The sequence below is a fragment of the Schistocerca americana genome, chromosome 5 (genome assembly GCF_021461395.2).
Source record: "Schistocerca americana isolate TAMUIC-IGC-003095 chromosome 5, iqSchAmer2.1, whole genome shotgun sequence".
NCBI classification, from domain to species: Eukaryota; Metazoa; Arthropoda; class Insecta; order Orthoptera; family Acrididae; genus Schistocerca; species Schistocerca americana.
Genome location: NC_060123.1, coordinates 146,095,400 through 146,109,682, shown reverse-complemented (window position 1 = coordinate 146,109,682; position 14,283 = coordinate 146,095,400). Strand labels below are relative to the sequence as shown.

The window sequence follows — 14,283 nt, the reverse complement described above, 5'->3', positions numbered from 1 at the left end:
GTTATCGTTAACGCTCCTTACTGACGCATAATTGTCAGATGCACATGTAGCCTGGCTGCTACTGAGAATTCCTGATCGCATAAATGTGGGTAATAATTAGCATAAACACGTGAAGGGATGCACGTATGCATCACAAGTGGTCGAACAGCTTCTCATAACTCACACATTTCTGTAGGCAAATCTAACCGACGTTGAAGTCGTGTAGAAGGCGACGCCACTGGGCATCGGATGACTGTAAATAAGTGACTTGGAACTTCCTGGCAGATTAAAACTGCGTGCCGGACCAAGACTCGAACTCGGGACCTTTACCTTTCGCGGGCAAGTGTTCTGCCAGCTGAGCTAGCCAAGCATGACTTACGCCCCGTCCTCACCGCTTTACTTCTGCCAGTACCTCATCTCCTACCTTCCAAATTTTACAGTAGCTCTCCTGCGAACCTTGCAGAACTAGCACTCCTGAAGAAAGGATATCGCGGAGACATGGCTTAGCCACAGCCTGGGGGATGTTTCCAGAATGAGATTTTCACTCTGCAGTGCACACTCCGCTGCAGAGTGAAAATCTCATTCTGGAAGTGACTTGGAATGATGAATCACCCTTTGCCATGTGGCAATCCGACGGAAGCGTTTGGGTTTACCGAATTCCTAGAGAACGTTAGCTGCTTTCAGGTGTAGTACTTACCGTGAAATACGGTGTGCTGGTGGTGTTACAGTGTGAGGGTGTTTTTCATGGCTAGGATGTGCTCCCTGTTTTTCGTGGGTGGGGTGTGGTCCCCTTATTGCGCTCAAGAAAACGCTATATGTGAAAGGATGTGAATACACTGTTGTCTACCGCGAACAGTAGAAGAACAGTTTGGGGACGTCTGTATTAGCTGGACAGTACGCCCTATCATAAAGCAGCATTTACAAGGCAGCTGTTTGTGGAGTTGGGAATTCCTGAAACTGAGACTGCCCACAGTCTCAACCTAATGGAACACCTTTGGGATGAGTTAGAACGTCGACATAGTTCCAACTGCAGACTCTTGAGGAAGAATAGGCTTCCATTCCTCCACAGGCATTCAGGTACCTCATTGAACGTGTCCCCATCAGTGTGGACACAAGCCATATTAAAGTCCACCAGTAGAAGTCCGGATACTTTTGATCAGAAGTGTACTTCGTCAGCTTATGGCGGAGTTTCAAGGAGAGCATGCGACGTAACAGATGAAAGCCTCGCTAATAAACGAGGACAGCATGCGACGTAACAGATGAAAGCCTCGCTAATAAAATATCGCTTACTTGCTTACACAATATTTGTAACTGGGGCTGTTTTCCATTTTAAGTGCTCGCCCTGCGGCCATGTCTGCGCTATTTATTCCAGCCGACTGCGGCCGGTCGTCGCGTGTCCGACGGCAGGCGGCATTTGCATCTTATAAGTGTGAGGCTGGTCTGCATTTAAAGTGGAGATGCGTCAGCCGGCCCCCGGCCCTCGTCGCCCCCTAATCTCGCAGCCCCGGGGTGACACAGCCGGCGTGCAAAATCGGGCACAATGACTGGAGCGTGCGGCCGAGCCGCCCCGCTCACGTGTTTCCGAGAAGGCTACTGTACTGTCCACTGAGTCGCGACCTACAACCCCCAGACTGGCGGTCGAGTGTTCTTCGCTGCTGGACGTGGGCGACACTGCAGCTCCTGCGTATGATTTAGCCAAACATTTTGCTTCTTCTGTCTTGTTTTTAGGGCGCAAAAACAACTGGGTTACACGCGCCCACGTCAAAACTATAGAACACGAAGAAGGAGAGGAGTTAAAAAACGACTAAACGTCAATCCCAACTGACATAAGAGAAGAAAACTAAAAACAGGAACGTGGAGAAAGGGCTACAAAAGACACCATACGGAAACGGAGGTCCAAAGCTAAAAATTAAAAGGCCTTCGTCATAATGCTTTGACGGATAAAAAGTAAAACGAGGTTGACAGCCCGCGCGTCATTTGCTAAAACTACCAATAACTCAGACAGCAAACCCAAGGGGGAACGTTAACGGTTAAAAAATGGACATCCATCAGGAAGTGGAGGGCAGCTAAAACGTGGACGCAATGTGTACAAATTGGTGGGGGAGCCAAACATTTTGCTTCTTATGTAAGTCTGCAGGCTTTCGTGGCCGGCCGGCCTGTGTGGCCGAGCGGTTCTAGGCGCTTCAAAAAAAATGGTTCAAATGGCTCTGAGCACTATGGGACTCAACTGCTGTGGTCATCAGTCCCCTAGAACTTAGAACTACTTAAACCTAACTAACCTAAGGACATCACACACACCCATGCCCGAGGCAGGATTCGAACCTGCGACCGTAGCAGCAGTAGGCGCTTCAGTCCGGAACCGCGCGACCGCTATGGTCGCAGGTTCGAATCCTGCCTCGGGCATGGATGTGTGTGATGTCCTTAGATTAGTTAGGTTTAAGTAGTTCTAAGTTCTAGGGGACTGATGACCTCAGCTGTTAAGTCCCATAGTGCTCAGAGCCATTTGAACCATTTTTCGTGGCCGTTGTCACTGAAGTTAAAATCTTCTGGGATATCAGGCCGCTTCATGTTTCTTCTAAAATGTTCGACGTTTCGACCCCTCTGCTGGTCTCTTCCTCAGGATCTTTTGGTGTCCACTACTGCTTTATAAGTCGACGCGACACTCGTCTCAGACAGTGTTCTAGCAGTTGTGGACACCAAAAGATCCTGAGGAAGATCCCAGCAGACGGGTCGAAACGTCGAACACTTTAGAAGAAGCATGACACGGCCTGATATCCCAGAAGATTTTAACTTCATTTTGCTTCTTTGCTGAGACCGTTGGTGGGCAAATGCTCACTACATCTCATCACATCCGTAACTCAGCGAACTATGTCAATAGACTGAGGCCTCTCCACCTAAGCAATTGGGCCGTTTCAATGTGGTACCTGTTTTTTATTTACAAATGTTCCTCTCGCAGATTCTTTGGCACTAACAGCCAACAACTTTTAGGTGGACATCACTGCTTTCTTTCGGCACACCCTTTACTTAACCTGTTTTGTGTTGAAACAAGAATATTTTGAACAGACTGATGGTGCGTCGTGGGCAGCTCTCTCTCTCGTTTGGTGGAAAACCTTTTTATGGTGGATTTCAAGGAGGCAGCGCTTGAATTAGCTGCCCTTAAACAAACTGTATTTTGGATGCATGTAGGCGATACTTTCATAGGATGGCCTCATGGAGAAGATTTCTTCATCAGCTCATCTCGATTCATAAGAACGTTCGGGTCGCTATGGAGAAAGACAAAGTTGGTTCTCTGTCATTCTTGGATGTCTTGGTTCGACGGACGAATGATGGCTCTGTGGGGCATTCAGTTTATTGTAAGCCCACTCATACTGATTTGTATTTGCAAGCGTCAAGTTATCATCACCCATCGCAAATTATGAGCGTACTTAAAACACTCGTACACAGAGCTCACAGAGTTCCAGATCTAGATAGTTTGCCTAAAGAGCTCGCCCATCTAAGGACAGCGTCCAGGAAAAATGGATATCCTACCTGACAGGGCACTATCAGTTAGAATCAAGAACGACAAAGCGGATACGGCGAAATCTTTAACTTCTCTGCATTTCGAGGACAATGTTTCCTTTAAAATAACAAGAAATCGCCTTAAATTTCAATTGAAACTGGTTTTACATCCATTATCTGATAATCACAAAGCTTCTGGGATCTGTGAAGGTCGACTTGTTATTGCAGGAGGCCTGAATGTACAAAATACACTGATAAGCCAAAACACTATGACCACCTGCTCAATACGTTGTTTGTCCATTTTTGGAACGAAATAGATAACTGATTCTGCGTATCAGGGATCCGACAGTTTGTTGGTAGGTTTGTGGAGGCATGTGGCATTAGACGTCTATGCACAGCTCATGTAATTCACCTAAATAACGGGCCGCTGGTGTGGGTACTCGCTGATGGCACTCGATAGTGACCCAGATGGGTTCCATAAGATGTACTTCAGGCGAATTTGGTCACCGAGACATCAACGTGGGTTCACTATAATGCTCCTCAAACCACTGTAGCACGGTTCTGGTTCTGAGACACGAACAATTATACTGCCAGCGGGGGAAACATCAAACATGAAGTGATGCAAATGGTTCACAGCTGTCAGCGTGTCTTCGATCAGCCGGCCGGTGTGGCCGTGCTGTTAAAGGCGCTTCAGTCTGGAACCGCGTGACCGCTGCGGTCGCAGGTTCGAATCCTGCCTCGGGCATGGGTGTGTGTGATGTCCTTAGGTTAGTTAGGTTTAATTAGTTATAAGTTCTAGGCGACTGATGACCTCAGAAGTTAAGTCGCATAGTGCTCAGAGCCATTTGAACCATTTTTTGTCTTCTATCATTACCACAGGTCCCATGCACGCGCAGGAGAACGTCTCCCATATTTTGCATTGGTCCCAGCAGCCTGCGTCCTTCATAGGCTGCACGTTTCGAGCCACCGTTCGCTGCGCTGATGGCATTTGTGGAGACGACCAGCGACCTAGCGTAGCAAAAATGTGGTTCACCCGAAGAGCCGGCGCGTTTCCATCGATCGACGGTCGAATCCAGATGGTCCCGTGCTCACAGCAATTGTTGGGTCAACATGAGAACATGTAGGACTGCTCTGCTGTTGTGCTCCATGTTCAACAATGTACGACGAACTGTGTGCTCCGAAATACTTGTGCGTGCGCCTGCACTGCGCTACTTCAGCAGAGATACCACATATCACCAGCTGTTCTACTTTACAGAGCAGACAAGCCTCCGAACCCCATGTTCTGTGAAGAGTCATGGACGTCCAACCGCGTGAAATTCGACAAACTTTGACGCCTTCGAGATACGCTACATCTACATCTACATGATTACTCTGCAATTCACATTTAAGTGCTTGGCAGAGGGTTCACTGAACCACAATCATACTATCTCTCTACCATTCCACTCCCGAATAGCCCGCGGGAAAAACGAACACCTAAATCTTTCTGTTCGAGCTCTGATTTCTCCTATTTTATTTTCATGATCATTATTACCTATGTAGGTTGGGCTCAACAAAATATTTTCGCATTCGGAAGAGAAAGTTGGTGACCGAAATTTCGTAAATAGATCTCGCCGCGACGAAAAACGTCTTTGCTTTAATGACTTCCATCCCAACTCGCGTATCATATCTGCCACACTCTCTCCCCTATTACGTGATAATACAAAACGAGCTGCCCTTTTTTGCATCCTTTCGATGTCCTCCGTCAATCCCACCTGGTAAGGATCCCACACCGCGCAGCAATATTTTAACAGAGGACGAATGAGTGTGGTGTAAGCTGCCTCTTTAGTGGACTTGTTGCATCTTCTAAGTGTCCTGCCAATGAAACGCAACCTTTGACTCGCCTTCCCCACAATATTATCTATGTGATCTTTCCAACTGAAGTTGTTCGTAATTTTAACACCCAGGTACTTAGTTGAATTGACAGCCTTGAGAATTGTACTATTTATCGAGTAAGCGAATTCCAATGGATTTCTTTTGGAACTCATGTAGATCACCTCACACTTTTCGTTATTTAGCGTCAACTGTCACCTGCCACTCCATACAGCAATCTTTTGTAAATGGATTTGCAACTGATACTGGTCTTCGGATGACCTTACTAGACGGTAAATTACAGCATCATCTGCGAACAACCTAAGAGAACGGCTCAGATTGTCACCCAGGTCATTTATATAGATCAGGAACAGCAGATGTCCCAGGACGCTTCCCTGGGGAGCACCTGATATCACTTCAGTTTTACTCGATCATTTGCCGTCTATTACTACGAACTGCGACCTTCCTGACAGGAAATCACGAATCCAGTCGCACAACTGAGACGATAGCCCATAGGCCCGCAGCTTGACTAGAAGTCGCTCGTGAGGAACGGTGTCAAAAGCTTTCCGGAAATCTAGAAATACGGAATCAACTTGAGATCCCCTGTCAATAGCGGCCATTACTTCGTGCGAATAAAGAGCTAGCTGCGTTGCACAAGAACGATGTTTTCTGAAGCCATGCTGATTGCGTATCAATAGATCGTTCCCTTCGAGGTGATTCATAATTTTTGAATACAGTATATGCTCCAAAACCCTACTGGAAACCGACGTCAATGATATAGGTCTGTAGTTCGATGGATTACTCCTACTACCCTTCTTAAACACTGGTGCGACGTGCGCAATTTTCCAATCTGTAGGTACAGAATTATCGGTGAGCGAGCGGTTGTATATGATTGCTAAGTAGGGAGCTATTGTATCAGCGAAATCTGAATGGAACCTAATCGGTATACAATCTGGACCTGAAGACTTGCCCGTATCAAGCGATTTGAGGCGCCTCGCAGCCCCTAAGGTATCTACTTCTAAGAAACTCATGCTTGCAGCTGTTCGTGTTTCAAATTCTGGAATATTCCATTCGTCTTCCCTGCGGAATAATAATTTGGCCTTTGTCAAAGTCACGTGGCTCACTGGATTTCCCGATTTGCAACTCATATCTTCGCTAGGATGATCCCCCGTCCGAGTTTCCTCCGCTAATACAACTTTGTTACCTCGTCACGTGCCCGCAAAGCCACCAGGCGGCATTCAACGTCCTGATAGGCGGTGGTCATCATGTTTTGGCTCATCAGCGTACCTTGTTCTCATCAGAATCGGCAGCAAACCAACACAGACAATGGTAGTTCAGGTATACCTGAGGCTGTCGCAAGCTGAAGATGAAGAGAGATATAGAAAGTGAGGATACTGAACGGGTAATTCAGAAAGTACAGGGAGATAAAAATCTAATGGTCAAGGGGGGCTGGAATGCGGTTGTAGGGGACGGATTGGAAGAAAGGATTAGGGAGTATTTGAGCTTGGCACTAGGAATGACAGAGGAGAAAGACTAATTGAGTTCTGTAGTAAATTTCAGCTAGTAATAGCAAATACTCTGTTCAAGAATCACAAGAGGAGGAGAAGTCAGATACTGGATTGTAAGGCGTACCCGGAGCGGATATAGATTCAGATCACAATCTAGTAATGATGAAGAGTAGGCTGAAGTCTAAGAGCCTAGTCACGAAGAATCGATACGCAAAGAAAATGGATACGGAAGTACTAAGGAATGAAGAGATACGCTTGAAAGCTCTTTGAAGCTACAGCACTGCTGTAAAGAATAGCTCAGTGGGCAGTTCGGTTGAAGAGGAATTGGCATCACTAAAAAGCGCAATCACGGAAGTTGGAAAGAAAAACATAGGTACAAAGGAGGTAACTGCAAAGATAACATAGATAACAGATGAAATACTTCAATTGATCGAAGAAAGAAGGAAATACATGAACATAGAAATACAAGTCGCAAAGGAATGAAATAAATAGGACGTGCAAGGAAGCTAAGACGAAATGGTTGAATGAGAAATGTGAAGGAATCGAAAAAGAAATGACTGTCGGAAGGACTGACTCAGCATGTAGAAGAGACAAAACTGCCTTCGGTGAAATGAAGCGCAAAGGTGGTAACATTAAAAGTGTAATGGGAATTGCACTGTTCAGTGCTAAGGAGAGAGGTGGAAAGAGTACACTGAAGCTCTCTATGAGGGGGATTATTTGTCTGATGTGATAGACGAAGGGACAGGTGTCGATATAAACTGATAGAGAATTATCGCACCAGCTTAACAGCTCATGCATTCCATTTTCTGACGAGAATAATATACAGAAAAATGGAAAATAAAATTGAGGATATATTAGATGACGATCAGTTTGCCTTTAGGAAAAATAAAGGCATGATAGAGGCAGTTCTGACGTTTTGGTTGATAATGGAAGCAAACTAAAAGAAAATCAAGACACATTCATAGGACTGGTCTACCTGGAAACAGTGTTCGACAATGTGAAAGTGTTCAAGATGTTCGAAATTCTGAGGAAAATAGGGTAAGCTATAGTGAGAGATGGGTGATACGAAACAGTACAAGAGCCAAGAGAGAATAATAACCAAAAACGAAGCACTAGGACGAAAAAGGGTGTAAGAAAGGAATGTAGTCTTTCGCCTCTACTGTTCGATCTATCCATCGAAGAAGGAATGACGGAAATAAGAGGAAGGTTGATGAGTGGAATTAAAATTCGAGGTGATAGGATATCAACAATAAGATTCGCTCACGATATTGCTGTCCTCAAATGGCTCTGAGTACTATGGGACTTAACATCTGAGGTCATCAGTCCCCTAGAACTTAGAACTACTTAAACTTAACTAACCTAAGGACATCACACACATCCATGCCCGAGGTAGGATTCGAACCTGCGACCGTAGCGGTCGCTTGGTTCCAGACTGAAGCACCTAGAACCGCTCGGCCACACTGGCCGGCTATTGCTACCCTCAGAGAAAGTGAAGAAGAATTATAGGATCTGATAAATGGAGTGAACAGTCTAATGAATACAGAAAGTGGATTGAGAGTAAAATCGAAAGAGGATGAAACTAATGAGAAGACGCAGAAATGAGAGCAGCGAGCAACTTAACATCAGGATTGATGGTCGCGAAGTAGATGAAGTTAACGAATTCTGCTACCTAGACAGCAAAGTAACCGGCGACGGACGGAACAAGGAGGACATCAAAAGGCGACTAGTAGGGGCAAAAACGGCATTCCTGGCCAAGAGAAATCTACTAGTATGATACATAGGCCTTTATCTGAGGAAGAATTTTCTCAGAATGTACTTTGGGAAAGCAGCGCTGTAAGGCAGCGAAACGTGGATTGTGGGAAAACCTGAAGAGAAGAGAATAGAAGCATTTGAGATGTCGTGCTAGAGACGAATGTTGAAAATTAGGTAGATTGATAGAGTAAGGAATGAGAAGGTTCTGCGCAGAATCGAAGAGGAAAGGAATATATGAAATCACAGAGGAATTCGTGGCAGGCCGCATCAGACCAGTCAGAAGACAGATGTCTCAAAGAAAAATTTGAAGTCAGCTCACACGCACTGTGAAAGAATGCCTAACTGAACCTCAGCGTTGCACCTGTCTTTTGCAACTGAGCAACACCGCTACTGCCGAACACTGCATTTACATTGGAGTTTCAACGAAGTATGAGAGAACAATGATCGTGAACGCAGCAGCATCTTTTTGGGACTCCATTACTAAAGAATCCGTGAAAATACGTCTGGCGGAACATCGGATGGACCGTGATAGCGGTTACCAGTTGGGCAGTGAATGGAACCCCATCGTCTCCACGATTTGCTGTAATCGAAAACGGTAGAGTCCTCCAACGGCCGGTAATGCAAGTGACAGCAAAGTTCCGTGGTTTCACCAGGGAGAGTGCTGTCGCCGCGAATTTTTATGGTCCGTCTGTCAGTTTGACTTTGAGGCATATGCGGAAAACTCACAGGGCGCTGTATATTACAAAAAGGTCTTCGTTAGTCTTCGACGGCTCACCTGAGGATGGCAGGTGGAGTTTCTGCTAGGAGCACCTGTACCCCATAGACACACCAATTGGAGCACTGGCACGTCCTGGTGAGACGGTGAGACTTGCGGCCTGTTGCATATTACCTATAGTCCTATTAAAACTGCTTGTTAGTTGACATCTGCCACTTGCTGCTACAGTGTTTGGCCACATCGGCTGCCGCTCGATTAAAGGCGACAGGCAAACACAGCGCGTCACTCTACAAGTGCTGAAATGCTGCCCATGTAGCGAGGAGCAATGTTGGAAGCGGCTGCCGTCATGTATGACGGGAACGCGAGATTCTCTGTCCAGAGCCGATTTAAAGTGACAAGTGACTGGACTACGGCAGACGCCGCCTATTGTAGAACCGAATTTATACTGGTGTCCTAACCTAACGACAACCTCGTGATGTGCTATGTATCGGTGAAAACGGCGATCAACAGCCGCTTTTTCCACGACTATTAAAGCTGACCTATACGAGCAAATTTATGATATAAAAAAATTCAGTTTCAGCATTAAAAGCGAGCTGTGATTTCTCGCTTTCATTGGTTACATGAAACTATACACGCAATGGTGTACGAACTGACGCACACCAATCGCAGAACAGTATTTGTTAGCACTCGGTTACAGATTAGAGGCGACCTACATCTACATACATACTCCGCAATCCAGCATACGCTGGGTGGCGGAGGGTACCTCGTACCACAACTAGCATCTTCTCTCCCTGTTCCACTCCCAAACAGAACGAGGGAAAAATGGCTGCCTATATGCCTCTGTACGAGCCCTAATCTCTCTTATCTTATCTTTGTGGTCTTTCCGCAAAATATAAGTTGGCGGCAGTAAAATTGTACTGCAGTCAGCCTCAAATTCTGACCCAGGCAGATTCCAAACGAAAAACGAATGATGAGAAGAAAAAGAGCAAATAAAGAAGTCAGTAGGATGATGAAAATGACGAGACACAGGAATGAAAACTGAAAATTATATTTGCACCAATAAATTCAATAAAAATAATAATCAAAATAATAATAAAAAATTATGTCACCTGACAAGAGTGGTGCCCGTGTGTGTGTGTGTGTGTGTGTGTGTGTGTGTGTGTGTGTGTGTGTGCGCGTGTGCGTGCGTGCGTGTGTGGGTGTGAGTGTGAGTGTGTGCATGTGTGTGAGTGTGTGAATGTGTATGTATGTGCGTGTGTGTGTGTGTGTGTGTGTGCGTGTGTGTGTGTGTGCGTGTGTGTGTGTGCGTGTGTGTGTGTGTGCGTATGTGAGTGTGCGTGTGTGAGTGTGTGGGTGTGTGTGAGTGTGTGCGTGTGTGTGTGTGTGTGAATGTGTGAGTGTGTGCGTGTGTGTGTGTGAATGTGTGAGTGTGTGCGTGTGTGCGCGCGAGTTTGCTTTTGGTGTGGTTTTCATGTCTGCAGAATTAAAGGGGCAATCCCAGAATTCGGGTTCCAATCACATCAAGAAAGAAAGCCAGACAAGGAATTGGAAGTGTACTGACGATTTGTTGTGACAGTTTGGCGATGGCGAACAATCCCGGCGTGACGCTGTACGCTCTGACTGGAGGCAACAAGCCCCAACACGTGAAGTACCAAGTAACAAGTAATTTTAATGATAAGACTACAGCAGCGCAACCGGCGCCGGTACTCACCCTGCGGCCCGCCTCGTTGTTGTGCAGGTTCATGACGGCGCGCGCCGCCTCCCGCGAACCCTTCTTCAGCGGTTTCTCCCGTTCGTTGGCGTCCGCGAACTCCGTCGAGAACCTGCAGACATAAGTTGGCCGCTACATTTGTGGCGAGGTTAAGTATTTCGCAACAAGTGGCACTGTCCGCTGTCGGCCAGACGAGAAGCCAACCAACTGATCTGCAACACAACATGTCTAAACTCACCGAGCCAAAAGTTAGTCACCCTCAGGACACATTACGCTATTAACGAGTGAGACCACCTGTGGCCTTGATGATGACCTCAGCTCGACGAGGAATAATGCCCAAAAGTTCATCCATGTACGCCATCGCCAGGATGTTGATCGATAAGTTTACCAGCTTTCCCAGATAGTCCTAGACGCTTTCTATGGGATTAACACTGGGTGAGACAGAGTGATAGGCCTCCTCATTAACCTACAACTAGTAGAGTATGTGTGTAGTCCTACTGAAACGCGTCAGGCTGTAGCCAGCTTCACGCTTCATTCTAATTACACATGTTTATTTAACCAGTAACATGATAAGGAGATTTTGTTCTCGAGAATATAACGTATACGAAATGTAGGGTTTAAGTCTCAACGGGTATGATTGCTGTTTCCTAATTGTAATACATCTTGCTGCTCTGAATCTCTATGTAGAGCGCTGGACAAGGGATGCCGTTAGAACAGGAGTGGAGGCCAGGTCAGCCTCTTGGGCACAAGTTGCTCCCAAGTCATTACAAAGGCGGGAGCCAAGGGCCGTTTCGCCACGGTTCTTCAGGTGGGCCAGCGCTTTCTCTGTTTGAGGCGATCAACATTTCCTGGAACGGGTGGCGGAGCTGGCCAGAAGCTCCCTGCACTTCCGCGAGACCACGACACTTTCTGTGGAGCGTCTCCAACCTGCTACTGACCACCCATATAGTGGGCGGGAGCACCCAGTTGGCAGGCTGTAAAAGGTGCGACTCCGGCCACTTTCGCAAAATGAGATCGCTTCGTAACATTGGATGAGCAAAACTCAAAACCATTAGCACCAGCTTTGTAGCTTGATAATGCCTCGCTAGGGCCGCTTTTAAAAACACAGTCCACATGGACTGGACTTACTTGGTGGGAAAGTAAGGCAAAGTGGACTATCGCAGACTGTGGGAAAGGTGGCCTACCTCGCAAATTCCTGAAAAAGGTCACACTATTTTACATAATGAATGCGCAATTTTTGAGACGAGATTTCCCAGTGGCAGAGCTTGAGACGTCCATTTAGACTGGCTTACCACCAGTTTTTGGCGGCTTCGGGAGGGCAGAGGCAGAGAGCGCAATTTATTGGACATTCAGGCAGGACTCTTCTTGAGAGACACTTGAGAAGGGGACAGTAGAGGGCAGCAACTGATGCATCACGTACTCAGCAGACCTTCATCCGCTGTATTTCTTCTCGTCTCGGCTCCGTTTAACTTGCGTAAGTTTAAGGATCTATGTCGCAAGCGAGTAACGCTGGCGAGGGCATGGGCGCATTTCTATCTCATGATGTTACTCGATCAAGTTCTGTTCTTGGCTCTTGGCCATGACTTCCTTGTTGGGTTTTCTCGCATGCTTATCTTACGTATCAAATCTATGCTATCATTACGATCAGAACGAACCTGCGTCTAAATTCTATTAGATTCTGTGCGAAACTTTTTTACCAGAGTAATTTCAATTCCTTTTCCAGCCATACTGTCCATCCCAACAGTGAACGCGATTACGTCGCAAACTTAAGTTTGGCACTCATTTCTTTCCAGAGAGAGAATTTAAATACTTATTTTCGTCCAGTGATAATTCACATGCGACTTCATTGTCAATAAATCATTATGTTTTTGAATTCCTCTTTCATTTATTAATTTCTTGGAAGACTCAGAGCCATGCTGGTCATCCTTTCCTTCCGTTTCCTTGTGATACCTCTTTTCCACACGTTTGAATCGTAGTGGAGCGGTTTGCATATCGAGAGGGGATGCTCGGTGCATATCAAAAACTTGCGTAGTAAAGTATGGCCCTAACCCAGTGGATTCTTGTGGTTTGAATAGGGCTGTTGTCATCTTAGATGGTGGGGTCCGCAGCATACTCGCTACGAAAATGTCGACGAAAGGGCAACACCTGATAGCCGAGGATGTTGAAATAACCATTCTGGTTCAAGTTCACGGAACGTTAATGAGTTAGGTCACGTGACGGTATGAAGAACACCGTTTACAACATGACAGAAGCACCTCCGGTCTGAACTACGCCCCTCACACACAGCGGGTTACACCCACTCGACCCCTTCCATTATTTGAAGAGAGTCGAAATGGCTACCCATTGTACTCAGTCACACGCCCTGAGCCGGCTGCTGTCCAGTTTGACCTGCTGAAGAGCGCAGCTTTATGCGCCGCAAGGTACCCAACTCCAAATGCTCACTGCATGCAGTCCTCTTCGCAGTGACTGCTGGGAAGGTGGTTGAGATGCATCCGCAGTTTCTCACAGCAGCAACTCTCGTCGGGTTTGAAACTGATTGTCTCTGACAACGACTAACACTCGTCTCCGGTTACTGTCGGCTAATCTCTTCTTACAACTGTTCTTACGACAACTGTTGGCATGCGTTTTTCCATGGCTGCGAGCGGTAGACCACATACACGTTGGACGGTGCCCGTTGATACATGAACCGATAGGGTAGCATCTTTCACGGCGTACTAGTGGACACGTCTAAACATGATAGTTCCCTTCCGCGATTCAGTCACGTCTCCACCTCGACCCAACGAACAAACAAACAAACAAACAAACAAATCATTTCACTGCCGTTATTTACGTCAGCGGTCACTCGATGCCGTGGTACCAGTTCTACGCTATCCACCGTGCTCTAAAGCGACTGGTGTGCTCTTTCAAGTGGATGACTAGTATCTGATCCGGTGATTTTCTGAAAGACATTATTTCTAGAATAAACCAGATGCAGTCTGTTAATTACATCTTGGAAGCTTAGTGGGTAGGTGTCTACTATATGTCCGAGTTCACTCCCCTATGGGCATTAGAAGTTTTTGAGTCACTTAACGCTTCCTATATCCCTGGCAATGCGTTGTTTGCGTGGAAAAGACAGAGATGCCCCTTGCTTCGGAGTCCACTTCGAATTCAAATGGCTCTGAGCACTATGGGACTTAACTTCTAAGGTCATCAGTCCCCTAGAACTTAGAACTACTTAAACCTAACTAACCTAAGGACGTCACACACATCCATGCCCGAGGCAGGATTCGAAC

At 46.4% G+C, this 14,283-nt stretch overlaps 1 protein-coding gene across 1 annotated transcript in view; it reads right to left on the bottom strand.

Annotated features, from left to right (window-relative positions):
* The window catches only part of LOC124616246 (protein Wnt-5b-like), a gene marked incomplete at its 5' end in the record, with an annotated part of 263,536 nt that overhangs the window by 159,799 nt on the left and 89,454 nt on the right, over positions 1–14,283 (bottom strand). Inside the window, one exon of the mRNA XM_047144549.1 lies at positions 11,012–11,123. Coding sequence (XP_047000505.1) covers positions 11,012–11,123 — 112 coding nt within the window. The remainder of the gene's footprint in view (positions 1–11,011; positions 11,124–14,283) is intronic.